Source organism: Aspergillus uvarum (genome assembly GCF_003184745.1).
Source record: "Aspergillus uvarum CBS 121591 unplaced genomic scaffold BO82scaffold_106, whole genome shotgun sequence".
Taxonomy (NCBI): domain Eukaryota; kingdom Fungi; phylum Ascomycota; class Eurotiomycetes; order Eurotiales; family Aspergillaceae; genus Aspergillus; species Aspergillus uvarum.
In genome coordinates this window covers 800-25,361 of record NW_020291403.1, presented here as the reverse complement: position 1 = coordinate 25,361, position 24,562 = coordinate 800, and the positions used below count along the sequence as shown (strand labels likewise).

At 53.0% G+C, this 24,562-nt stretch overlaps 9 protein-coding genes across 9 annotated transcripts; 5 read left to right on the top strand and 4 right to left on the bottom strand.

Moving 5' to 3' along the window:
- The first annotated feature begins 1,132 nt into the window (after nt 1-1,132).
- On the top strand, nt 1,133-1,933 carry BO82DRAFT_13991 (uncharacterized protein). Its single transcript, XM_025630057.1, has one exon. The coding sequence runs from the start codon at nt 1,184-1,186 to the stop codon at nt 1,592-1,594; it is 411 nt and encodes a 136-aa protein (XP_025485930.1). The 5' UTR covers nt 1,133-1,183; the 3' UTR covers nt 1,595-1,933.
- A 6,156-nt stretch (nt 1,934-8,089) lies between these two features.
- BO82DRAFT_13888 (uncharacterized protein) lies at nt 8,090-9,305 on the top strand. The gene has a single exon (XM_025630043.1). It carries the CDS (start codon nt 8,232-8,234, stop codon nt 8,853-8,855), a length of 624 nt encoding a protein of 207 aa, XP_025485929.1. The 5' UTR covers nt 8,090-8,231; the 3' UTR covers nt 8,856-9,305.
- Nucleotides 9,306-10,380: 1,075 nt separating this feature from the next.
- On the bottom strand, nt 10,381-12,818 carry BO82DRAFT_359789 (bifunctional C97 family peptidase/thioredoxin family protein). The gene is made up of 2 exons (XM_025636650.1): nt 12,412-12,818; nt 10,381-12,358 (listed from the first exon to the last, which is right to left on the bottom strand). Exons 1-2 carry the CDS (start codon nt 12,625-12,627, stop codon nt 10,787-10,789), a joined length of 1,788 nt encoding a protein of 595 aa, XP_025485928.1. The 5' UTR covers nt 12,628-12,818; the 3' UTR covers nt 10,381-10,786.
- A 442-nt stretch (nt 12,819-13,260) lies between these two features.
- Nucleotides 13,261-14,109, top strand: BO82DRAFT_379357 (EF-hand superfamily Ca2+-modulated protein; the record flags this gene model as incomplete). The annotated part of the gene is made up of 3 exons (XM_025637684.1): nt 13,261-13,263; nt 13,333-13,550; nt 13,701-14,109. 3 exons carry the CDS (start codon nt 13,261-13,263, stop codon nt 14,107-14,109), a joined length of 630 nt encoding a protein of 209 aa, XP_025485927.1.
- Nucleotides 14,110-14,413: 304 nt separating this feature from the next.
- BO82DRAFT_359786 (ubiquitin-specific protease UBP1) lies at nt 14,414-16,843 on the bottom strand. Its single transcript, XM_025636649.1, has one exon. It carries the CDS (start codon nt 16,714-16,716, stop codon nt 14,713-14,715), a length of 2,004 nt encoding a protein of 667 aa, XP_025485926.1. The 5' UTR covers nt 16,717-16,843; the 3' UTR covers nt 14,414-14,712.
- Nucleotides 16,844-16,998: 155 nt separating this feature from the next.
- BO82DRAFT_348677 (Alb1 domain-containing protein) lies at nt 16,999-18,163 on the top strand. The gene is made up of 3 exons (XM_025633844.1): nt 16,999-17,051; nt 17,139-17,431; nt 17,494-18,163. Exons 1-3 carry the CDS (start codon nt 17,036-17,038, stop codon nt 17,695-17,697), a joined length of 513 nt encoding a protein of 170 aa, XP_025485925.1. The 5' UTR covers nt 16,999-17,035; the 3' UTR covers nt 17,698-18,163.
- vp16 (tethering complex subunit VPS16) lies at nt 17,739-20,606 on the bottom strand (the record flags this gene model as incomplete). Its single annotated transcript, XM_025641173.1, has 7 exons — nt 20,429-20,606; nt 20,257-20,363; nt 20,071-20,199; nt 19,521-20,014; nt 19,371-19,465; nt 18,050-19,320; nt 17,739-17,987 (listed from the first exon to the last, which is right to left on the bottom strand). Exons 1-7 carry the CDS (start codon nt 20,571-20,573, stop codon nt 17,739-17,741), a joined length of 2,490 nt encoding a protein of 829 aa, XP_025485924.1. The 5' UTR covers nt 20,574-20,606.
- A 205-nt stretch (nt 20,607-20,811) lies between these two features.
- On the top strand, nt 20,812-22,227 carry BO82DRAFT_359784 (uncharacterized protein). The gene is made up of 6 exons (XM_025636648.1): nt 20,812-21,006; nt 21,064-21,279; nt 21,341-21,463; nt 21,520-21,681; nt 21,744-21,898; nt 21,973-22,227. The coding sequence occupies exons 1-6, from the start codon at nt 20,860-20,862 to the stop codon at nt 22,187-22,189; spliced, it is 1,020 nt and encodes a 339-aa protein (XP_025485923.1). The 5' UTR covers nt 20,812-20,859; the 3' UTR covers nt 22,190-22,227.
- A 332-nt stretch (nt 22,228-22,559) lies between these two features.
- Nucleotides 22,560-24,285, bottom strand: BO82DRAFT_359783 (bestrophin family protein). The gene is made up of 4 exons (XM_025636647.1): nt 24,075-24,285; nt 23,884-24,025; nt 23,253-23,794; nt 22,560-23,142 (listed from the first exon to the last, which is right to left on the bottom strand). Exons 1-4 carry the CDS (start codon nt 24,203-24,205, stop codon nt 22,761-22,763), a joined length of 1,197 nt encoding a protein of 398 aa, XP_025485922.1. The 5' UTR covers nt 24,206-24,285; the 3' UTR covers nt 22,560-22,760.
- Between the last annotated feature and the right edge of the window lie 277 nt (nt 24,286-24,562).

The following is a 24,562-nucleotide window of genomic DNA, read 5'->3' as shown; positions in this document are numbered from 1 at the left end:
TTCGATAGTCTTCCATCCTTTCTGTACAGCATGTACAGAAACCGGTTTTCCGGCCTTTTATCTACAAGCCGTTCAATAGGTGCAGATCAATGCTGAGGGAGCCATATGGCTGGCTACTGTACTCGACAAGCGTATATTCCAAATCATACCAACTGCAAGCTACGCAACGCCCGATACACTATTAGAGAGTACGGGCGAAACGCAAGCCACATCCATCTGTCCATCCATGCGCCAGTCAACCCCGGATGTCGGATCCCCTTCCTTCCTTTTTTAAGAGGGGGGAGGACTTTCTGCACACAATACAGCGCCACTTCTCCCTTTGGACTGTATGTGGGGGGAGTGGAGTTGGTGATGGGCGGAGGCCTACCATACATACCTCATTTTACTTGTTGGAGCTCGATCCCGGAAAGCAGAAATGGGAATTGAACCTTGAATCCACTCATGTGGGCGGTGGTGGCATGCGCTCGGACGAGCCCCGTGGGCTATACTGGTACAGCTCCTACATCGGGGAAAGGCGACCCGTATAAAGCTAAAGCAGAAGCAGAAGCAAAAGCAGATATGAGATGATACGATATGATATGTACCATGATTCCGCCGCCACATTTCGATGGTCGACCGTCGCTGCGGAAGCTGTCTCCGCGCGATCACATACCTAGTATACTTTTGTTTACGGGGCTTTGAGTTAGTCTAGTGGTCATGTCCATGATCACCACCCCCACCGCTCCACCGCTCCACTCCACCCCCCGTCGGGCTGGGTGCCCCGAGTACCGGGGCTGGGTCCAAGAGCGAGCGCCCCAGGAGGGGGATCTCGAGCCCCCCCACCTCCTTCCCGGCGGAACAGAATCCGCTGCGAGGGATAAAATGCCTAGTTGATACCCTATTCCTGGGTCCGTGTCCACTCAGATACGATTTCAATTCCGTGTGCCCCGGTGGGTGGTATGTGCTGCGTGCTTCCAACCCATGCTGCGTCGTCCCAAAGGGACGGACTTCTGTGGGGTACGCACTCCGTACTCTGTAAGTTACTCCGTGCTAACTATCCGTAACCTCCGGACAAAGCCGTGGGTGGGCGGGATGGGGGTCATGGTTGTGGCTGGTGGCTGGTGAAGCTCTGCTAGCTTACTAGCCACTACAGCTAATAAGTTACTGCTAAGTATGTAAAATATGATGTGCATCGACAATCGTCATGAGGAGTCCCGATCCAGTACCCATAATCCATCCCTCTTCCCCCAATGTTCCATCTGCATTCTATGGATGTGTCTTCTCCTTCCCCCGGTCGGGAAAGCTCTGGCAAACAAAGGTCCCGAGCTCTGTCAGGCAACGAGGGAGGTTCTCCAAACGACAGGGCGAAAACGATGCATCACCTACCTCCCCGTCAGTGTCGAAGCGCACGGTTACTAAAGATAACACACGATCTGTCGTGAATAGATTGACAAATTGGCAAGCCTACCGCCTGTTCTCAATCATCCCCAAGTACGGAGTCCCGGTACTACACTGTAGCATGGCACCACCAGGGCCAATACTCGATGAAGCGGTGAATTCACCGCCTCTTCGAAGAGAGGGGAAAAGTAGGACCGGACCTTGTTTTCCTACCTAATAACAAACGACTTTTTGCCGAAGAGACGGCGCACCGCCTTTGCGCGATGGAGGGGAGAAGAGCGGGGGAGGGAAGGGGGAGGAGTACGGAGGTACCCCGTACTGTGTACACGTCCTCAGGGTGGTGGACATTGCTTGGGAGGAGGTATTCGGTACAGTACTCCCTGCTGTGCCCTCATCCCTCGTTCCTGGGGTCGGTACCTTTTTCCCACCGCTCATGGCTGCTTCCCATCTGGAGGTGGCCCAATTCTTCACCACGTAAGCCTGGAGGGGCATGCCTTGCATGAAGAGGTGTGGATGGTGTGGATGAGTGGACGGGAATGGACGGGGGGAAGCGCGGACAAGCTGCAGGAGGGGTAGTTATCCGGGATGATGGGATGAGGAACTTGGAAACGATGAGCCGGTCCCACCGACCAATCGATTAATTTCGAGCGATGGATCGAACCGATTGGGGAAAAATTAGATCGCTGGAGTTGCCAGTGAGGAAACCCATTCGGACTCGGGGAGGGAAACACCAGAAGGTCTGGAATGTCGAGGGGCTTGCAGAACGCGGATGTACTAGAGTGGAGATGTATCATGCACTGTACCAATTAACCGGTCGGTGTGCTGGGTGGCATCTGGCAGCAACGAGTCTGGTGTACTTTGATCCCCTCGCTCGTACTTAATTGAGTGAGCGTTCACACACCGATCGACAGATCAAGTACGGAGTACTGTACCTAGCGGATAGGCCGCATACCTGTGCGTGCTTACTGTACATGTGCATAAAATAGATACGGTACAGTACATACATACATACAGCCATTGTATATGCACACAGTCCTTAATCAGTGGGCGGTGGGCGTGTGTATGCAGTGCATGAGTAAAGCAGGAGACGGTAATCCATCGGGGTTGGAATGTGCATCCCACAGTGGAATGGACAGCGGAAGTCGTCATCAAGCATTATTGAACCAGCCATATACCTCATGAAAGGTATGGGGTAGAATGTCACAGCCGTACTCATAAACAGAGATGCTCTCTCATCCTTATTGAGGATCGATCTGTCGACCGCATGACAACTGATTCAAGCTAGACCTCCCCTCCTGCAAGCCACAGACGTCGCATCCCTCTCTTCCTTCTTTCCTCCCGTTCACTCCCTTGACGTAACCCCATCCACGAACTCATGACGACGGTGATCACACTGTAGGCAGGCAAAAGGGCGGAAGGAGAAGCCCCAAACCCCCTTAGAAACAGACACGCATCTGCGTTCAGTGCTCCCCCGGGCTCCCAGGGACGGGAAACTGTAGCCGCTGTTCCGCGGGTCTACCCGTCGACCAGTCCTATTGTACTTTTTCCCCCGCCGGTCAAACGTTGATCAGTCTCAGACCCGAAGTTTTGTTTATTTTTCTTTCAAATAGACGCTGGATAGGTAGGGCGGAGGGGAGCTCATAATATTACCGAATCGGGAACGCGACGACGATCCCTGTACCCGAGCGTGGTAAAATGGATCGAAGGGGGAAAAAGAGGGAGCTGAACTGGAAAAGGGGAAAAGGATGTGTGTGTGTGTCTGTGGGGCAGGCAATCCGATGCAGCGGTTCGATCGCCGGGAGGCGTTTCCGCCCATCCGCCGGGGGGGGGGTAAGAGTTGTTGCTTCCGCCGGCAAGTGCTTTTCTAACTCCGTACTTTGACTGCGGTTTACCTTACCTAGGCTTTTCTCCCCTTGAGCAATCACCGATTCAATGACTGACTGATTGATTGGGATTAGAGTTGACACGATTCGTGATCGAGAGCTATCCGAGCCCTCTTTCTGTGTCCATGAGTCCATGACATGTAACTGGAGGAAATTGGGGATTTATGCTCCGGGGAAATTAACCCCGAGAGTCTAGAGCCGTCTGCGGGTGCTTTTAACCCTTTACCCGGTCGGTCAGGCTCAAAAGAAAACAAAACAGAAAAGCTAAAACAAAATCGACCGAAGTCAGGTGTTTTCGTGTCTTTGCCGAGGCTGGAGGTAACTTCACTGTGGCGCCGCTTTTACTGTTCCTGCCAGTCAAGGCTCACATGACAAGATTCATCTTGAAAGAGATGGTGGTGATGGCGTCGAATAGTTGGACTGTGATAGCCAGCCACTGGCACATTTGGTCTTGTCCATGAAAGAAAACCACCCGATCGGTTAGTCTATCATCACAAAGAAATCAGGTACTGCGCCTTCAGTCAATGACTGGAATTTGGGGTTGTTGTACTGTAGTAGTGTGGTGTTCAGCTCCGTACTTTGGTGCTGGTTTGCTTCTTCCTGGTCCTTCATCCCCGACATGCCGGCAATCTGAAGCCGGGGAGCCCTAGAGATCAAGCGACTGGTCAGAGGGGTGTCCTTTTGTCCAGGGGTACATATGCGAAGCAATCTAGATTCGATCGTTGCTGCTGCACTGTGCTGGATTCGACCTTGATCGTGTCCTTAGTCGAGGACGATAGATGTATATATCTGGGCTCGACTATCTACTGGTCACAGTGGATTGAACCTCTCACTCAGGATTGATGCATCATCCATCAAAGCAATATCAAACTATCAATAACAAAGCAAATCGAACCATGCGACCGAACCAAACCCCTTAGGATTCCACAACAATCACCTGAAACAAAAGACTTCCCACGCTTCTCCAAAGGTCTCAATCGCATCATCCCCGGCACCGGGGCACCCACAGACAAAGGGAAGGGGAGCGAGGAGGGATAAACCAACACCCATCCCATCCGTCTCCGCGTGCCGCCAAATACCCGTCTAACCGCCTACGCCTAAAAAGTGTGAGACTGGCCCTGGTTCAACCCGCACTCCCGTAGGCTTAGTCTGGATTTACCGGAGTACTGTACAGTAACTACCAGGGGGGGGGGGAGGGAGTCAACTCCCGAGTTAACTTGACGATGATTAACCGCGCATTTCTAAAACTCTTTTTTTCTTTTCCAAACGGTCGGCTAGTCGGTCGGTCGGTCGGGTCTGGGCTAAAAGGATTGAATTCTCTACTCCGTAATCAATCTGTAATTAGCCACACGCTGGGATTTGATCCTGCCCTCCCCTTCCCCCGGCAATGTCACACGGCAAAATTCGCATCTGGGAGCGCTATTCCGCGCCGGTCCTCCGCACGGAAATTATACTGTTCATTCGCAAAGTTGGCAGGCTGGCTAATGTAGAAATTGCTCGTGGCTGAACCGGAGGACCCAGTCGAGGGGTGGTGGTGGTCCGTGGAGAAGTGAGCCTGGCTCCGCCTCTGGCCCCGAACTCATGTGAAGATGGTAGTACTCAGTAGAATCAATCAGCCCCGGGGGAAACAGCCTTGGACGGGAGGATTGGGGGGGGCGGTCCGCTGGTATAATCCGCATATTTTGGGGGTGGCAGAGGACAAGCAGGTAATGCTTGGATGCAGATAGCCGAGCGTTGCGCAGGGTCTGGTCGGTATGGCAGGCATAGTAAGCTCACAGATGGGAGAGTGTTGTCAGTTCATGTTGGTTTGATGTTTAGTGTGACCATTGTTCCAAGATGATGTGAAACAATTGAGCACTGTTCAATTTCCTGCGGGCCTCCTAGACTATAGTAATAGTAAAAGGGGGGAACAAAGTCAGGCACAAGAGTACGTGGATGTGGATGTTAGTCATTACTCCACAACTGGGCAGCCATCATGAATCCATGATGGCTGGTGGGTCAGTCACTAAACTGGGGAACGGGTATCCAGAACTTTCTTTGTTCTGGCTCCCCGTCGGTTCGTGCCAGACTACCAGACAATACATCAAACTAATGTCCATTGACAGCGGGTAAAGCCTTCTGGTTCGTGTACCCCAGGGTTCCATGGTCGAGACCACCCCTCCATGATATCTTCATTGCCGTATCAACTGCTAACTCACTGCCCGCTGATTATGTGTTTGTTGGATATACAATACAACCAGGGGACGACCGGACTAACTACTGTAAGGAGGGAGGCACACCACATAAGCAGGGCTTAAGGAAATAGCCGGGCGGATACCGCGCATTTGGGGAGGACCGAGTCTCTCTTCCTTAATCCCCACCACTACCAAGGGCTAGACTCCTATCTCTGCTAGAGATTATCTTTTTTTTTTTTCTCTTTTTCACGTTTCTCGCGATCAGCGCACGAGTTGATTCTCGAGTCGTGTTTGTCCTTGCCGTGGACAAAGCAGCAAAGCGACAAAGCGACAAAAATACCACCACCAACAGACAAACCAATGTTTGCCTGACTGACCGCCAGATGGAAGAGCCTCTGGAAAGACTCGATCGCATCGCCATCTGGACGGATCATGCACGCTGTGTGTTGTTGTTGTTATACCTCAACCACCAGTCAATTTCTCCCGAACCTAAACACGTTTGAAAACTTCCTGGGATGCTCAAGCCTCAAGGTGCCACAAAAGTAAACGCTCTACCCACTTCCCTTCCATCCTTTCCCCACTCAACAGATGTACATACATACATCTGAGTACATCCCCCATCCTGACTTACAGCGGGCGGAGATGTATGTCTCTTATCCCCCCTTCTCCTTCCCATCCCCCATGCTGCACATCAACCAACCTCCAAATGTGGATGCCAAACATTAGGAGCGGTGAAACCTTGAGGCCGATTAATGTGATCGACAGCACAGGGGATAGGGGTTGAGAGGGCGCCGGCAACCAGACGAGACGAGGCGTCTTTTTGTTTGAGCTGCAGTGTTTAGTAGTCAAAGCAAGAGGTAGTCTAGGCATGAAAGAGAGGGCTTTGGAGCTTGGAGCGTGAAGCTTGAATGAACAGCTGGGCATCCTTCACACACCGACAAATAGACCGCAAGATCCCGTTGCGATGCACGACAACCCAAACCGCCAAACCAAACCACCAAGGTTGGCCGTTCGACCCCCTGATTGAGGTTATCGCGGGACCCGAGATGTAAAAGTAGGTACGGTACTTACGTTGTCGAGAGGGTCAGTGTGGTGATGGCGATGGTGATGCTAACTACTGCTGATGGGGTCGGAGTGAGACCACCATCATTTCTACTACGGGTCCATTGGGTAGGAATTCTGGATCAGCTCTCCTTCGGTTCTCTTCCACCCCCCCTGAGCTCTGAAACATGGGCTGAAATGTAGAGGGGGCCCCTCTGTCGATTGTCAGTCCTGGGTCCTGACGATGTTTCTGATCTCGCGATGCCGTCAGCTGTGCGAGAGCATCATTGCTGGTCGGTACAGTACTCTTGTCTGTTCGCTGGACTCGTGTTGTGTGAACTGTCAGCTTTATTTTCGAGGTGGCGGAGAAAATAAGTCCATGAGGGGAGATGTACTGTACAGTACGGAGCAGTGAAGTACCGGTTAAGAGCAGATCGAATGGAATAAAACTAAATTAAGAATAAAATGAAATAAAGAAAATACATTTTCGGCAAAATCACGATCCATGAGTAAATCCGGAAAGCCCCATCGGTAAGTAATCTAAAGAGTTGCACCTTTGACTCATTAGTTATTCTTCTCTGACAGTTGACTTTCTTCCACTTCATCCCCCCACGGCCTGGAATCCGATCCGATCTTCCCCGGGCCCGTCGTAAGAAGAGGAGAGGGAAAAAAAGCTTTAGTATATAAATAAATCCGTCCCCCGAAAAAAGCGTGCTCACGGTCTGGAAAAATGAAATGCAAAAAGGAAAAAGTGATAGATCCCACGCCGCAATTGACCAGGGTCGGCTGTCAGATTGATCGAGTCCACCTGCAAACGATTCATCGCGAAGACCTTCATTATTTATCCAATGTACTTTTGTTGCTCTTTCCAAGAGGGAAATCAATGTATACACCAGTTACGACGTCAGGATCCGTCCATTTGGAATATCAACAACACGACGCGTGAAGATCGCGATTCCGGTACTTCTGGGACTCCTTCTTCTCCTTCTGCTGCGTCTTCTCCCTGTCTCCCTCCGCCTGATCGCCGCGCTTGACTTGCAGCAGCTGGCGGAAAATTCCAAACTGGTCGCTGGACGCATTTGTTTGGTGCGAACTGATCCCGTGGGGCCCTTTTTTTTTTTTCCCTGAATATTTCTTCTTTGGGTCATTTCTTTTTTTGACCCCGTCTTTTTTTTATTGTGCCTTTTATTTTATTTTATTTTTTTGCTTTTAATCTAAAAATTAAAAGACAATAAGATAAAATAAAATAAAAGGAATAAAAAAAAAAGAAGATCCATCGCTGCCAACCCCCCCCTCCCTCCCCCCGCCTTATCTGTTGGGAGATGCAAGGGAGTCCAGACCCAAAGACGCCTCTTACCCCCGATCGATCTGGCCCTGCTTCTTTCTTCTTATACAAGTACTTTGACTTCATACACCTTCACCTCACCTCGAACTCTCCTCTCCTCTCCGCCATTTGCTCCCAACTTAACTTGACGGAGGTGATCGTTGATCCCCCCTCCCTCCAAGCTTTATTTACTTCCCCAGCTCCTCCTCCTCCACAAGGTCTTGGTCGATCATCTTCGCATACTCCACACATCCCTATTCTATATCTACTCCTCTCATCTCCCACCTTCCTCTTCGCCACTCTCCACTCTATCAACACAACAACAACACACACACAAACAAACACAACACGCTCTGAATATCTCTCTGCGACCGAGCTCATCACCTCACCTATTCGATCTTCCATTCGCAGATCAGTACACAACTCACAGCCATGTATCCCCTACTTCCTTGGAGTCAAAACCAGTCGAGTGTCCGCTCCTCCTTGAGCGAGGCCACGACCAGCACCCAGACGGTTTCCTTCAGCTTCAGCTATGGCAGCTCCTGCTCGCCGAGCTCGTTGCCGCCTCCACCGCCGCCGTCTCCCAGTGACTCTCTGCTCGACATCACTCCCCGCAAGTGCTCCTTCTCCAGCAGCTATGGACTGAATAACTCGTGTGCTTTCCCCTCCTGGCCAAACCGACCATCGCTTCTAAGTGCCGATTCCGAGGGTTCGACCGCCAGCGCCTACCTGTCAGATGAGGATCTCTTCCCCACTGGTTCCGATGTGCCTTCGGACAGCGCCATCGACGAGGAGTCCGCAGCACAGGATCCCGCCATGGACCTGACGACCGAGCAGCAGATCCAGATGCTCCGCGCCGCAGCCGATGAGGATGCTCAGCGCGCGCGTTTCCTGGCCCAAGTACAAGCACATGCCCGAGCCCAGCAGGCGATGCGTGTAGCCCAAATGGCAGCCACCGAGCGCGAGAACGCCAAACGCAACAAGAAACGCAAGGCTGTTCCCGAGCGGAAAAGACGCACTACCTCTGGGACCAAGGCAACTATTTGCCGGGTCTGAGACCGGAAGAAGGTGCCCGCCGGGTCCTTGTCTGTAACATCAATCTCATATTCAGCGTTCTTGTGCATGTTTCACTCTCGATACCCCCCCACGGTCTGTTTTGGCGGAGATTAGGGCTGTCGCATGATCAGCGCCGATCTATCTGCACTTATTGGGCTCTATCATATGCGATCAGCGATTCGCATCCGGGTCTTTTTCTTTTTCTTCGACACCCTCTTAATTACTTTTTTTTTTTTTGCTTTTCGACTTTCTTTTTCTTCGCCTTCTCCTCTGTATCTGGATTTCGGCCAGATGATCAGGCTCTTTTCTCTCCCTTTCAACCAGTCACAAAGAAGTTCAGGCGTCTGAGCATCACAAGGCGCGCTGCATCCGATTATTCTCGAACGGGGGATTTCCCATCCTCCGGAAACAGGGCGAAGATGACGATGACGACAGTGAGAGCCGCACGTGCGCGAGCCTGGGGTTACGCGCCGTAGCCGGCGGGCGGAATTGACAGCCTGGAGCCCGGAGTTTCCAACCACGCAGTCTGATTTGGTGCCCGGGCGCTGGCTGCCTGATTATCTAATTTCCCCTTCGCTGTCGGCGCATTTGATTGAATTCGAAAATCAAAAGCAACCGCAACCCCTCCTTCGTTACTTCTTTTATTGCCCGTACTCCCCCGAAGGCTCGCACACCCTAAACCACCGCTCCCCCCCCCCCCCATGCACGCCGGACAGGGCTTTGCACTGCTGGCTGAGCCTATCAACCCGCACGATCTCACCGCCATTGTCAGGGACACGCTCTGATCGCATTACCTACCTTGCCTTGATCGAGTGAGGTGACTCATTCATTGAGAACTGACTGGCATGCGCTTTGATACACTACTCGGACTTGCGGACTTCAGTCCCAGACGACTATGCGATGAGGCGAGATAACGATCGGTGCCGCGCATTCCTCGATTTTATTCGGCATTTCCCTATCTACCAGATTTACCTTTACCACACACCACCACCACTACCACCTTCTCTATTGTTTCATTTTCTATGCGTTGTCGCGATGGTGTTGGCGGTGTCTTTCTTACCTCATAATCATGTTTTTTGTTTTTGTTTTTCTTTATGTTTTCCCGCTTATACCCATGGGCCCTTTTCCTCTCAATATTCCACGTTTACTATTTTCGGGATTAGAAGCGCTACTTCCTCACCATCAGCTGGATTACCTGATTTGTGGTTTTTATGTTTTTTGTTTTTATCATCTGCCCACAAGCGTCTTTAGTTCAAGCGTCCGTCGGATGATTAGATACCCGTCATGTATGTATGCCTCTTTCTTACTTTTTCTTTTCTTTTTTTTTTTTTGTTATCAATGTTCTTGCCCCATACCCCCGAGCGTGTTACACTGAACAGCTCCAGCGTTACTTTGCTTGAAACTGCATAGCTCGGCGAACCATACCATAGCGATTAATGATGCTTTGCTTTGCTTTGCTGGATAGGACTTAGGATAGCAGACCCAGGATGCAACTGGATAAGAAATGAAGAATTACATGATATTTATCACTTTCGCTCCCGAATTATCACTGGCAGATTTAAGATTCAAAGTAAGATAACGAGTGATCCCACCCAACCTCGTCTTTTTCTAGTTGTAGGAGCCTATCTTCGCAAGCAAGGGATGCTCGCTCTCTCGCTGCTGATTATCGAGGCATCGCGGGGGAGAGCTGTGTCGCTATCTGGAAATGCAGAATGCAGGACTGTATACAGTACCGGGGTGAGATGGAGATGAAACCCAAGTAGGGCGACTCTAATAGTGAATCGTTCACCGCAACTGACCCATCACGTCGCTAACTCAGTGTGTCCAAGTCATCCCTCCATCCCTCCCTTCAAGCACCAAACACGCAACAATGGCAATGATCAAGGAAAGGAGATGGTCTAATACAGAGCATAATAGAGAGAGAAAGAACCCTACATCCCCCGTCCCAGCAACACCTCCCCGACCTCCCGAAGCAACGCCTCCTCGCCCTGGAGCGCGGGGATCCCCTTCTTCGCCACGATCATCTCGTGCACGCCCATCGCCTTGCAGAGATCGACGACCTCCCCGTCCTCGGGCGCCTCATACACCAGCAGCCCCAGCGCGAAGAGGAGCCCGTGCACCGCCTCGCGGCTCTGGGTCTCCCGGTCGAGGGCCTCGACCAGCGAGGCGACGAGCTCGACCTGCATCTCCGTGGGGAGGGGGTCGGGCCGCCCGGCGAAGCGGGCGTTGTGGTTGTGCGCGGCCAGGTTGTAGGCGAAGGAGGCGGCGACGATGCGGAGGTTCGGGTGCGGGTCGAGAAGGGAGGTGGTCGTTAGGTTGAGGAGGAGGGGGAGGAGTTGCGGGTCATTGTTTGGGGAGGTGGGTAAGAAGTGGTCCGGGTAGAGGGAGGTGGTGAAGAGGTTGCAGGCGAGTTGGCAGAGGGTGATACGGAGGGGGTAGGGGGTTGTGATTGTGGTTGTGGCGGCGGCGGTGTTGGTCGAAGACAGCAGCGTGCGCAGGAGCTCGTGATGCGGGTCTTCGGCGGCGAACCAGCCGGATACCCTGGGATCGATAAAGAGGAGTCGGACGAGGTCGACCAGGGCGAATTGGTTCTCCGGGGTGAGGGTGCCTAACGTGGTTTGGAGGTAGGGGCCAAAGGTTGGGAGGGATGCGGGTAGGGCGACGTCGGCGGCGGCGGCGGCACCAGTAGAGTCAGGGCTGGTGGTGATGAAGCGTCGCTGGATGAAGTCGAGGATGGAGGTCAGCGTGGAGTCGTCGGTGTGGGGGTGGAGCTTCTGCCGGAGCTTGTCGAGTGGAGGGATCTTCTTGTAGGTGACGTAGTTGGGGAGGTGACGCTGGAAGCTGGGGAGATGGAGCTGGCGGTGACGGTGCGTCGGGGTGGCCATCTCCAGCAGCAGGCGCACGTTGCCGCGCAGCTGCGCCGGGTTGGCGCCGGACCACTCGTCGACCTTCTGGCCCTTGAGGAAGGTCATGAAGGTGGGCGTGGCGCGCACGCGGTATTTCGTGCTGACGTCCCTCGCCGTGCTGATGTCGACTTTGATGAGGATGGCGCGGTCCCCGGCCTCCTCGGCCAATTCGTCGTACATGGGATAGACCATCCTGCAGGGCGGACAGGTTGCGGAGGTAAAGAAGATGACAGCGCATGATTGGGAGGCGGCGGTGAGGTGCTGCTCCAGCTGGGCAAGGCTGCTTGCCATTCGGACCACGCCCTGGCTAACCGGCGGCGAGGAGGGTTGTTGGGCCGGGGTCGCTGCTGCTGCTGCTGCTGCTGCTGCTGCTGCTGCTGGTCTGGAGGCGGGCGGCGCTTGAGCACCGTCTGTGCCAGTGCCTTGAGTGACACCACGCAGGGCCATCTCAATCTGTGGCTTCATCATCTGCCCAAAGGGAGTGCTCAGAAAGGTCTGCGGGAGGTTTTGGATGTGTTCCGGGATGCCCTTCCCGAGCAGAAACATGGCCAAGTCTTGGGTGAAGTTGTTGCAATTATGCAGGAAGAGATCGTAGGACTGAAAAAGGGGGTTAGCTGTTGATCTTCGTGCATTACACACACGCAACGCACCTCGGGCGTATAGATTTCTGCCATGGACTGAATGTATTCTTCAATTACATCCAGCGGGAGCTCCGTTTGACCCAGATGCAGCTTCTCCATCGGTTGTCCATGGTGTGTGCTACCGGGGACAGCCGTCTGGATGCCTTGGCCGAAGTAGTACTCGATCCCATTGAGGACCAGCGAGGTGTGGTAGATGGCATCGATTTGGGTGCCGGTCAAGGGCATGGAATACTGGGGAGATGCTTGCATTAGACACGATGCAAGTGCTGCTGAGCGACATGACTTACCAATCGCGCAAGACCCTGTGGGAGAACCAGTCAGTATTGTGCACAGTACCAAGACTCAGAATCAATAGAACCACCTTGGAGAGGTCATAGACGTACAGCTCAACATCCATGATGAGTGGACTGGTAGACAGGACTCTGTGAATGGTGCTGGTTGTTCGTTCTGCTCTGTTCTTTTTGAAAGCGTGTAGATCCGAGCAGGCATCCTTGCGTTTACGTCAGCCGCAGGCAGTCACGAGATGGAAGGGGACTAGGGAAAGATTCTCGAAGACGATGGAATAGACGATAGACTCCGGATGAAGATCCTCAGGTGGAGACTTACAGCGTAGTCAAGGAAACCAAATCGTCGTCGCTTACTTGGTTAGTATGAATTTATGCCAGTGTTCATGGGAGAGAATTGAAGCAAGGCCGCAAGGGTCTCGAATCTCGAGTCTCCGTGGCTGCCCGCCAACACCTCCACCAATCACCAATCACCAGCTCCCCCGCGCCCATGGCATTTCTTTTGACATTGACATTGACATCATCTCCAGATCTCCAGATCTCCTCATCTTCCCATCTCCTCAACTCCTCCAACATGGTAACGTACTCTCCTAACCCAACTACCGCCCCCAAAACCAATCCCTAACATCATGAACACCCCAACCAGCCTCCCAAAGCCCGAAAACGCGGCCCCCCACCACCCACTACAACCGCCCCGAAACGCGCGCGACAATCCAAGCTCGCCAAGGAGAACGACATCACCGCCGCCGAAGAAAGCGAGATCAAAGAAGTTTTCCACCTGTTTGTTGTCGACGACGAAGTCGACGAGTTTCCCGACGAGAAGGAAGGGGTGATCCCGGTGGCAGATGTCAAGAAAGCACTTTCGTATGTACATACCATACCGGACTCTACCCTCCGGATTTCGATTCCGGGGAGCACCCACCCCTCCAGTATACTTCACACACACACACACACCCCCTCAACCTCCTCCTCACGTTGGCTTTCAGTCAACTAACCACCCAGAAAAAACCAAAGAGCACTAGGCCTCCCCCCCACCACCACTGAACTCCCGCCCATCCTCTCCGCCCTCGACCCCACCGACACCGGCTACGTCCCCTACGAACCATTTCTGACCGTCGCCGCCGCGAAGCTCCGCTCCCGGTCCGACGAGGCCATGGCCGCCGAGGTCGATGCGGCGTTCCGGCTCTTCACGCGCGGGAGCGGCGCAGGTGCAGGCCCAGGCCCAGGCCCAGGCCCGGCATCCGGTAGCATCATCACCCTGCACCATCTGCGGCGGATCGCGCGCGAGCTCAAGGAGGACGGGAACCTGGATGATCAGTTGCTGCGGGATATGATCCTCGAGGCGAACGGGGGCGCCGGGGTGGCGGCGGGGGTGACCTTGGGCCAGTTTCGGGAGGTGATGCAGCGCGCGGGGGTCTTTTGAGCGCCCCGGCGTTTGCAAGTGTGGGATGATGGTGTTGGTTTCTTGGTGGCGGTGGCTGGGTTTTCAGCGATCGTGACTTTTTTTGATGATGATGATGATGATGATGATGATGTTATGTGGCGTTAACTTTGGGTAAAGGGCGGGAGGTAAGAGTCATCACTTTGGACTACAGTACATTGGCTATAGCGGGCGTTGGTGGTTCAAAATGGGTAGCGAGGTATAGTACTGTATTTACAGCATATCGTCGGCATCGCGTGGGTTGGGGGTTGTTACGACATTGTACAAAGTTGTTGGATTTATGATGGCAAAGGTGCAAGATTAATGCCATGCGAACATATCATTAGATCTAGCATGCTTAGTCCGTGTCAAGCAAGGGATGGATATAATAATCTTCGAGCCCCCTAATCGCCCACCGGCCTCCTAAAACACAAGCATTGTTGTACAGATCATGCAGCTGAAGCACGGTCCAATAAGAGAAGAACGAGAAAGGAAATTTTCCAATAGAGACAGGAAATCAAACGCCGTGGGAATGAGTTGTGCACATGAGGGGGTATCACAAAACGCTGATATACATAGGTTCGGGTGTCAAGCAGAATGGATCCATTAATCCACCGCCGACCCCAACGGAGATTTCTCGCCAAGAGATTCGACCGGCAGCGAAGCCGTGACGCTCGTCGCTTGCGACTTGTCCGAGACAGAGTCCCCCGTGGTTGACGTAGCCGACATGCTGTCAGACGGCGGCCGGCTGAATATCGACGACGGCGAGATGTCGCCTTCGTGCGAGGCCAGCTCGTCCGTGTCCGCGCTCCCAGTCGAGCTCGGCTCCACTGCCTCGTAGAACAGCATGAAGGCACCACCTTGGGACATGACGCTCGCTTCGCTGACCATTTGCACGTCCTCGTCGCTGAGTCGGTACCATCGCTCGGGTTTCTCCTTGTCGCCGTCCGCTTCGAGAACGGCTTCCGGTACGTGAGCCGGGAAAACCTCTGTCGGGTACTTGCGATAGCAGATGTAGTGACCATTCTCGTGGCGACCATAATGCGTGACCACGGCTCGCAGCTCGTAAAGTCGACTCGAGGAATCGTCACCGCGACCCCGCGACAGCATCGAGATTCTAGGGTCAGTTCCCCATTGCTCTATGTCCTTGTGGGCTGGATCTTGGGCCAATCCTCCCAGACACCATTCATTCAGGTCCATGGTCCTCGGGAACTTGACGGCAGCATAGTTCTTTTGCAGCATCCCTGTCATTTCATCAAACATGCTGCGGTTGACGTGAACAGCCAGACACTTAGGAGGTCGGGCAATCACGGCCTGGCGTGACTTGGTCGTCGATACCCGGCTCTTCGAAGGGATGTGGCATTTCTCTGACAACGTCTTCTCCGCGAAATCTTCCTCCTCGAGGACCTCATCCACGGCTCGCAGACGCTCCCGGGCCGACTGCCTGAGAGCATTCGAAACCGTCTGGGACTCAGAACTCGTCGGCGGGGTATCCTTTTCCTCCTCAATCTGGGACAGCAAATTCAACAACTGACTCCGTGTGCGCAGCAAGGTACATTTGGCGCACTCTACCCCCTCGATTGGTTCCAAATGCATATACTGATGAAGACACTCCCGGATGTCGTACTCGAACTTGGGCCCAAGAGGCACCGTCAAGCAGTTGAACGGAATCAAAGACAGGCCCTCCGTCCACCCGCATTGAATACAACCGACTCGCTGCGCGAGAAGGCCCTCCAACGGGTTTCCCACGAGCTGGGACTCCGCGGCCGACCGCAGATCCACAGCGTGATCCGCCTGAACCGACCCTCGATCCCCAGTGCCGATGACATGTTCCTGCGGCCCAGCCATTTTCAGGCCGAGGTTGCGCGTCTGCCGGCGCATCGCTTGCCGCACCTCGAGGTCCAACTGATCCACCACCTTCGCAAAGTATTCCTGCGCATCCTGCTGCTGCCAGCTGCTCATAGACTTCAAATCCGGCGGCGTCCAGAGCCGCTGTCCGTAGCTTTCCGCACTGTTCAGCCGCTCGATGATCTCCTTGAGGGCCTGGTGGGTGGAAACCGAGGTCCGCTGGCCCAGTCGCTCGAGGTTCCTGTCCAGAAAGTCCTCCAGCGAGTGGAGGGATGCCAGCCCCTGGATGATGCTGTTCTGGTAGCACGAGTTGTCCCAGTTGCCTAGACCGGGTGGGAAGTTGTCCCTGCCGCTCAGGAGCGACGTGCTCAAGCCCGAGAAGGTCGACGCGCGAGGCAGGAGGGCGGAAAGGAATCCATTATCGAGCCCGAGAATTCGTCTCATCGCTTCGCTCTTCGCTTCGAAGCTCATCGACGTCGACGAGGAGGAGTCCTCTGGGTCGGGTCTCGTGGAGTCGAGGGCGGCGACCAGTCGTAACGGGGTCAAGCGGACGGTCAAATCCCACGCGAAACGGGCCAGCGAAAAGGGAATGAAGCCGAAATAGTTGAAGATACAGTATACGGATAAGATGGTTACTAGTACGCCGGCTGTGAAGTTAGAGTGGCCTTGCAGATGCTGAAAAGCGGTGTCATAGTTGCTGTAATGCACGCTGCTGAAGGGTCTCTGAGTGGAGAAGTCAATCCCCTCTCTGCGAGCGTTCATGGCTGATGAGAGAAAGTTAAAAGCTGCGGCATGGGGACCGAGCTATAAGCATATCGCAGTAAGCAGTAAAGGCAAGCAGAGCCAAAGGTAAAGACAGGTAGGATGGTCTGATGCGAAGACAAAAAGCCAGTCAGTCAGTAAGTGCCAGCAGAATGGATGGCGGCCGAACAACAAGCCAGGCCGCAAGGCCGAATACGCGTTGGGTCACTATCGCCAGCCGGAAAAGGTTTTATCGATAGGAAAGAAAGTCTCCGTCTTGTCTCCACAACAATTTATTCCCATCGCTCGGGCTCACTTGGTATTTTCTGCTGTGTGCACCATGGCAAAGTCGAGACGTACGTATATTACTTGTTGCGCTGCGCTGCGCTTCTAGCACTTCGGAAAAGTTACAGTTCATTTCTAACGTTATCGCATTACTACAGCCCAGTCGAAACATTCCCGTGCTGCCCGCCGGGCAGCTTCTCCCAGTCTCGATCTCGATAAGTCGTTGACCACCCTCCCTCGGGCGGAAGAAACCACAGTCCAGCGTGAATCCATCCTGGCCGATCGAGCAAATGCTGGCGTCTCAAAGAAGAAGTCAAAGTCGAAGCCCTTGACTAAAGCGCAGCGCGCGAGGCAGCAGAAAGGAATGGAGAAAGCAGAAGCGGTCATGGATCAGCTCGAGAACAAAGTCACCCGAAGTGTCAACCGAGCCAAAGTTGTCAAAGCTCGTAGGGTATGTGTTCAGCTATCGTTCCTGGCTCCTTGCGCACAATCTCACACATGTAATAAATCTAGGGCGAATGGGAGGATCTGAACCGCAAGGCGTCAAAGACGATGTTCCAAACTCTTGCCGATGAGGCCGATGACCTCGACGACGCCATGATGGATGACTCGGCCCCTGCTAAGAAAATCAAGCCTGCAAAGCAAGCGAGCTTTGCCGTTCAGAACCCGGTCGCCGATCAGCATGCCGACAACGATGAGAATGACGAGATCACTTGAACCAGTTGTGCAGGAGAAAGTCTTGGGGTTGCACCAAATCTTTATTTCCTGGGCCTCAGCTGGTTGATCATTCGGTCGATCTCGGCGGCGGCTGGCCCGGACGCCCGTGTCTGCAGTAGTTCAAGGGCATTCAGATTCTTTGCCCGGAAGGCTTCCTCGCCTGCTTTGGCAATCATCCCACACTTCACCCACATTTCCACTTTTTCCTCTGCGGGCAGGTTGGTGCACTTGGGGACAAATACTGAGGCGAGCTTCGTGTTCCCTGCTCCCAGGATTTCATTGTAAAAAGGCTGTTGTGAGTCTGGTGAGTATATGCATGCTTCAAGGACGTGGGGTCGTGAATTCGTCTTACCTCCCACCCTATGGGGGATTTCTTGATTTTACCGATATCTTCCAGTTCGCCCCAGTCTCGCTTAGCGACTAGAGCTCTCAATCTTAACCACCAGAATGTTTTCTCTGGCATCTTAAATTCACTCTGGAGCTTCTGTGCTCTTTTGCCGTAGCCTGATCGGATTAACCTAAATATCGTTTCGTTCAAGCTTAAACCTAGAAACTCGGTCCTGTCAGCAAGATCCTTGTCCAACGCTTCCTGCACTTTTAAAAGCTGTGAGGCCTCCGACAGTAGCTTCTGCTGCAGGACTACCGAAGGATCTTTCGAGTCTGACAATAGACGGGATGCCAGGTGGAGCTTTTCTGTCTTCCGCGGCAAGTCCGTCTCGTTCAGAGCCTCCGAAAGAAGTACGTTCGAGCCGTCAATCGGGCGGTCATCCTGGTAGAACAAGTCTTTGAGCAATTCTGTGTCCTGTGAGCGGGCATTGGTCTCCACAAGAGCAGATGCCATAGGACGAGTGTTGATTGTTCGGAAAAAGCTCGCCAGAGGAAGCTTTGTCTTAAGATGTAGAAGGACATAGTTCACTAGATCGACGTCCCCACTCTCAATTGCCTTGTCTAGGGCAATCTCATCCTCTTCCATATTCAATAGTAGCGGAACCTGCTTACCGGCCCGCGGTTCATGGTTCAGTAATTGTGTTGCGAGCTGCACGCGCCCTTCGTCGTAAGCCGTCTGAGCAATCAACTCAAACGATATGCCTGGCTTTCCATCTAATCTTTGGACGATGAGTTTACACACGGCCTCGTCATCTCCCGTGGCAACTTTGACTTTTTGACTCGCCCAATGAACGTAAATCTTGTCGGCGGCAAGTTCGAGGTATTCAGAAATTCGGATCGCCAGAAGGTACTCATGTCTGTTCACTAAGCGTTCAATGAGCCGCTCAGGCGTGAGGCGCATGTACTGCTCGTAAGATATAGGCAATCCGATTTGATAGTCTCTCACAGCTTTCAACACGCGCAGTTTCTCCGTCATTTCCACAAATTCGTCGCTGTTGTATAAGTCAAGCACTGACTTTCCGAAAGAGGCTGCCTTCAACAGACGCTTTTGCCAGTGCGTATCAAATTCCTGGCCCGCCCCTTTGACGCAGGTGTCAACTGCCTCGGGCAGACTTGGGCGAATACGTTGGATGTTTTCATCGGCTTTCGGAGACTTTTTCTCCAGCAGGTCTACAGAATCCAAGAGCACCGATGCCGGTGAGGTAGAACCAAGCCGAAAGATGGCCTGCGTGACATCTGACCCAGGGCCTCAGTGGCTGTCAATGAGAGGGTATGGAGATACATACCAGTGACTTTATGCAAGAACTCGCATGTATCGTTCGTGATGAGTCGTACACCATCAAAATCCGGTATAACATGAACGGTCCCATCGTAATAATACCTGTACTGATTGGCATCGCTGGAGCAAATACAAAATAAGATGACGGGTGACGTACCGAGCAGCAACCCCATTCGGTCCAATGAGATGCACCTCGTCCTCCCACGCGATAACAACAGCATCATCTCCACACCAATCGACAGTTCTGGGTGTCACTCGGGACTCCGGGTCATATTCACTGTACTTGCTTTGAAAGTCGCTACTCACCACCCAGACTTTACCTTCTGCAGTGATAAGTGCGACAAATCGCCCAGTTGGTGAGGCGCTCGCATGCTTGAACGGTCCATTTTGTAGGACTTTGTCCTCCGCTTCTGTGGGGTCGACCAAGTAGACGGTCTTGTCAACGGCCAACAGAACTTCGACTGAGCGGGAGAGGGTGTGCGCCGGGGGTATCAAGGACCAGGATGATACCTCTCCTTCTGGACAAGGGGCCAAGAGCCGGGGACGAGGCTCGTCGTAATTTGACACGGCCACGAGCTGATTGTTCGAAAGCAGAGCCACAAATCCAGAAGTCCAGAAACGGCACCCCCTTACACCGTACTCTTCAGCCCCCTGGACAAACGTCAGGATTGAACAGAGCTCGGACCATCGACGCCGGGGAGACTCACATTGCCGAGAGAAAAAGAAGTGAAATCGCCATGGAGACCAAAGTAACGACGAACAGTACCATCTTCAGTAATGACCAAGAGCTCCTCTCTATCAGACCATCCGAGACCCCGGATCGTGCCAAATTCCCACTGTGGGTAGGATTAGTGAAGTCCAGCTCCTGGTCAAGGGAAAGGAGGGATGCTTACATTCAGACGGTTGATCAGCTTTCCGGAGCACGAATAGATGTCAATACTCGACTTGGTCGTTTGAGCATCACGGAACCGATACGGCTTGCTTTCATCGCGGTGCAGTGCTGTTGAGGGTCATTATTATGATAAATATGGAGTCGCGGTTCACGGCAGCAAGGCATGTCCTTACCGATAGCTCCCCCGTATGGAGCGCCAGCGATGATGTAGTTCTCTAATTCGATGTCTTCATCGAAGATGGCATCATAGATGGGGACCTTGCGATAGAAACTATCACCCAATCTCTCCCAATTGGCCAAAGGATTAGATGGTGCCATTGACAGGGTGGTCAAGAGACTGAGAACAGCTCGAGAGAGCGACAACAATTGAACAATGCAATGATGTTCATCGGGGGGGGTCCTTCCGGAAAGCAGCCGCAGTCGGGCGGGCAAAGTTGCTAACCCAATTGAGCCATTAGCGTCGCTGCTGTAACCAAGTGACCGACAACTGGTTAAATTGGATCTATCGATGCATTCGAAGGCTGCCTCAGGCTTTAACTGAACTTCTTTAACCCCCCAAACCATCAAGATGCTTCAGTTATGATGCCTGCGCATGCAAAGTACGATGGATCTGAACGTGAGCATCCGCAGTCTAGCCTTGGAGTTATCTGATCTGGAGGTCGCTCTGTTCTTATGTCTTGCAGTCCATGAGCACTGTCGAGTCGAGACAACCGACACCAACGTCCATGACGTTGCTAGAGAGCTCGCTCTGGTGAATTACAAACTACCCTCCATTCTCAATCCCTTTGGCTAAGATGCAAGGCACCAGATCTGCTCCAATACCTTTGGCCTAACTCAGGTTCTCGTCGACTGTTCCTCCGCGACCACATTTGACACATTCCTCTCAGAAATATCTACACCGCAGAGCGGCAATGGTCGGACAAAATCATCAAGGTCACCTGGACAAACCTTCCAGATCCCCAATGTCATCATAGCGAAGAATTTCAACCATGTCGGAGACGAGCTCCAACGCTCAGTGCTCGAGGTCAGCGAAGACTAGTTGCTACCTACCACATCATGTTCTCAATCTAACATTCAATCACTAGCTGATGCGCTCGAAGCGACTGTCTCTGCAGGCTGGGACCTGGGAAGCACCAACAGACTTCCTCTTTGTGCCGTTGATAGCAGGCACCGGGAGACGAAGCCAACCCCCGTTGAATTCTCATTTGGTCTGGCATCCCTACCATACCGTACCTATCTCTCGGCACTGCTAAGACGTATCCAGAATGACCACCTCTTCATCTCCCACTACCAAGAACCCGAGGACGGCTACGTCTATCTCGAGGAAAACAACGACTGGCTCTCGGAGGGACAAGTATCTGCATCATCGGTGATCCGCAAGTCCGAACCCCAACCGGAAAAAGGTCATCCACACGTAGATCGTGAGGTATGTTCGGTCCCGCCCCTTTCCCCCACCGAGGACTCCAAGTTGATGCGGAAACTCCGCAGTTGTTGGACAAAGTTCAGCAATCCAGCAAAGCTGTCACTGTAGGGGCAGACATCACTCGCTACCAGCAAGATATTGTCGTCTTTCTGCGGCTTAGTCGCGCAGTTGCTGGTGGCATCTCCACGCATTCAAACCTGCATTTCAAGACGTTCTCCAGGTCAGTGCCCCCTCCACCTTGCCGGTTATGATAGCACGAGGAAGGATATCCCTAACTTACCGTCATCTCGGCAGGTTACTTGCCGTCTTGCATGGCCTGGACTTCGTCACACCCTCCATTGTAGCGCTAGCGGCGAAAAAGGTCTTCCGTCATCGTATCGTTGTGGCCAGGCCCGAGGACGACCGAAGCTTGCAGTATGGGAGTGACCTGGGGGCTGTGACTAAGGTGCTGGAGTATGCCAACCCTGATACGATTTTGGAAGGAGTCCTTACGTTAGAGGCGCCATTGTGATTCTCCTGAGCGGTGTCCTCTCCGGTCAAGAGGAAGAGTCATGAATATCACTAAAATATAGAATAGTCTTCTGGTAAAGCTTGATCGATATTTTTCACTGTTAGGCTAGAGCTCTTTCACCACGGACGTTTTTCGTCCGCTATTTCTGCTCCTCCTCTGTCCCTTGCTCTGTAACTGAACCTTGAATGCCTCGTTTTCGACGGTTAAATCTCCAAGCACGGCCTACCCAGCCATCGTGGCACGGAATGTTACACCCATCGTTGCCACTGATTCCTTTTCTTCGAGTTAGGCTGGTCTTAGATTCTCTCTGCCTTTCAACGTCGTATTCAGTTCCATGTGACATGAATTCATAAGTCATAAATATACCCATATTATATTTAATGTACGTGGCCTCAAATGGCTTATGTGCGTTGTCCATCGCCACTCCCCAACAGAATCACAAAATAGGAAATCCTGTGCAACCCACAACTTCCAACGATTTCCGCCACTGCAGGAAGCTCCTGCTCGATCCTACCCCTTCCCTTCAACCACCCAAACCCGATCCTCAATCACACCAAAAGACCGGAGTGCTCTAACCTGCGGCACTCATCACCGCATCTCTTTTTAAAAACATTTCAGGCAGGACAAACCCGGTGACCCCAGCATCGCCGCCAGCAGGGGGGTCAGCTCCGAGGACATTATTCGATCTCTCGACGTCAATAAATGCCATCGTCTTGCGCCATTCATCCAAGACGACATCGACCTCGGTCTTGGCGTCTCCAACGATGGCGTCCATCTTGATGTCGTTGCGATCATACCCGAACGGATCCTCGAGCTGCGAGCCGATGCCTTCGATGCCGTACAGCGTGAAGATCACCAGGCTGACCATCGGGATGGTCCACCAGCCCATGTCGTCGACCATGCCGAAGGGGAGAACGCAGCCGAACAGGGCGAGGACCTGTTTCTGATGGATTCTGGATGTGCAAGACCGTGATTTAGTGGAGGAAGTGCATACCAAGGGTGTTCTTGTTTGAAGACGAGCGGCATGGAAGTGCCATTTGAGAGGGGTTACGGTCGAACTTACAGGTGTGCAACGGGGATAGGCGTGAGCTTGATCGTCTCCATCCGGCCATAGGCGTCGGTCAGTGTGTTCAATTGCGCCTGCATCTGGCTTGCCCCAGGGGCATGGAACCAGCCGCGCTCGACCCCGCGCTTGATGAACTGATCCACGAAGAAGGTCAGCTGATAGGGGAGCCCCAGCCCTCCGTCCTCATGGCCCTCCAGCCCCGCGGGCAGGAGGCTGGCATAGTCCGGGTTGAAATCCGTGACCCCATTCTCCGCGACGTCGTTGCCCAAGGCCCAGGCGGCGCCCCACTCGGCGCGGAGATGGTTCTTGACGGCAAACGGGATGGCCATCAGGATGCGAACCGTCCGCTCGATGTCCTGCTTCTCTGCCGCCGTTGGGGCTCCCCGGGGACTGTACCCATTCGTGATGATGGTCCGGACCAGGTTCCGGACACAGGTGTTGATGGTATTCATGCCATTGCGCCCATCCCAGAATCGGTTGTAGGATGTCTGGTTGCGGAAGACCAACATGAGGCCGACAACAATGGACAAAGATGGGATCTGTCGTACAATTTCGTTGGTATCGTGGCGATGATCTGCGGCCCACTTCGATCGCAGGACAAGGACAATGAAAAAGAAGGATAACTCACGATGCTACTCGGAAGGCCGACGGTGTCAAAGACATCCTTGTCTAACCATACCACGAAAGCTGTAAACAAAGCGTGCAGGAAAACTGGCACTAGAATGGCTGCATGGATTGCGCCTTTGATGAAACGGAACACAAGAGGCCATCTGAAATCACGTCAATATGAGCAAGAGAAGAGAAGATCAAAATACGGGCCTTCTTGGTTTGTGCCTGGTGGACAAAAGATGTGGATGGGTTCCATGGCGATAATGATGAGCATTGTTGAGAAACATGGTATTCCGGCGGCTCAAGGCTGGCGTGGACGGATTACTGAGACTCAACCGCATGTTGCCCCTGCAGTATACAGATGCACGGGAATTTACCGGAAATCTCTTATGCTATTGCTTTGGTTTCCTGTTATCCGATGTCAAGGGAGGCAAGAAGGGAATAAAGAGAATGAACAAAGAGCGGTCTGCGACTGAGGAATTGTTTAGGCTGATCTGGATCTTATCAGATAACAGAACAACCCCCCACCGCACATCAACTCCACAGTCTTTCTTCACTGTCAGTCAACCTCCGCCAAAGTGGGCACAGAATAAAGGCATCAATGCGTGCAATCCTTCTTTATCCCAGACATTCAGCAGCCTTGTGGATACAGGAGTACATCTCGTTCTATGGTCTCTACATGCCAAGATCGGACATAC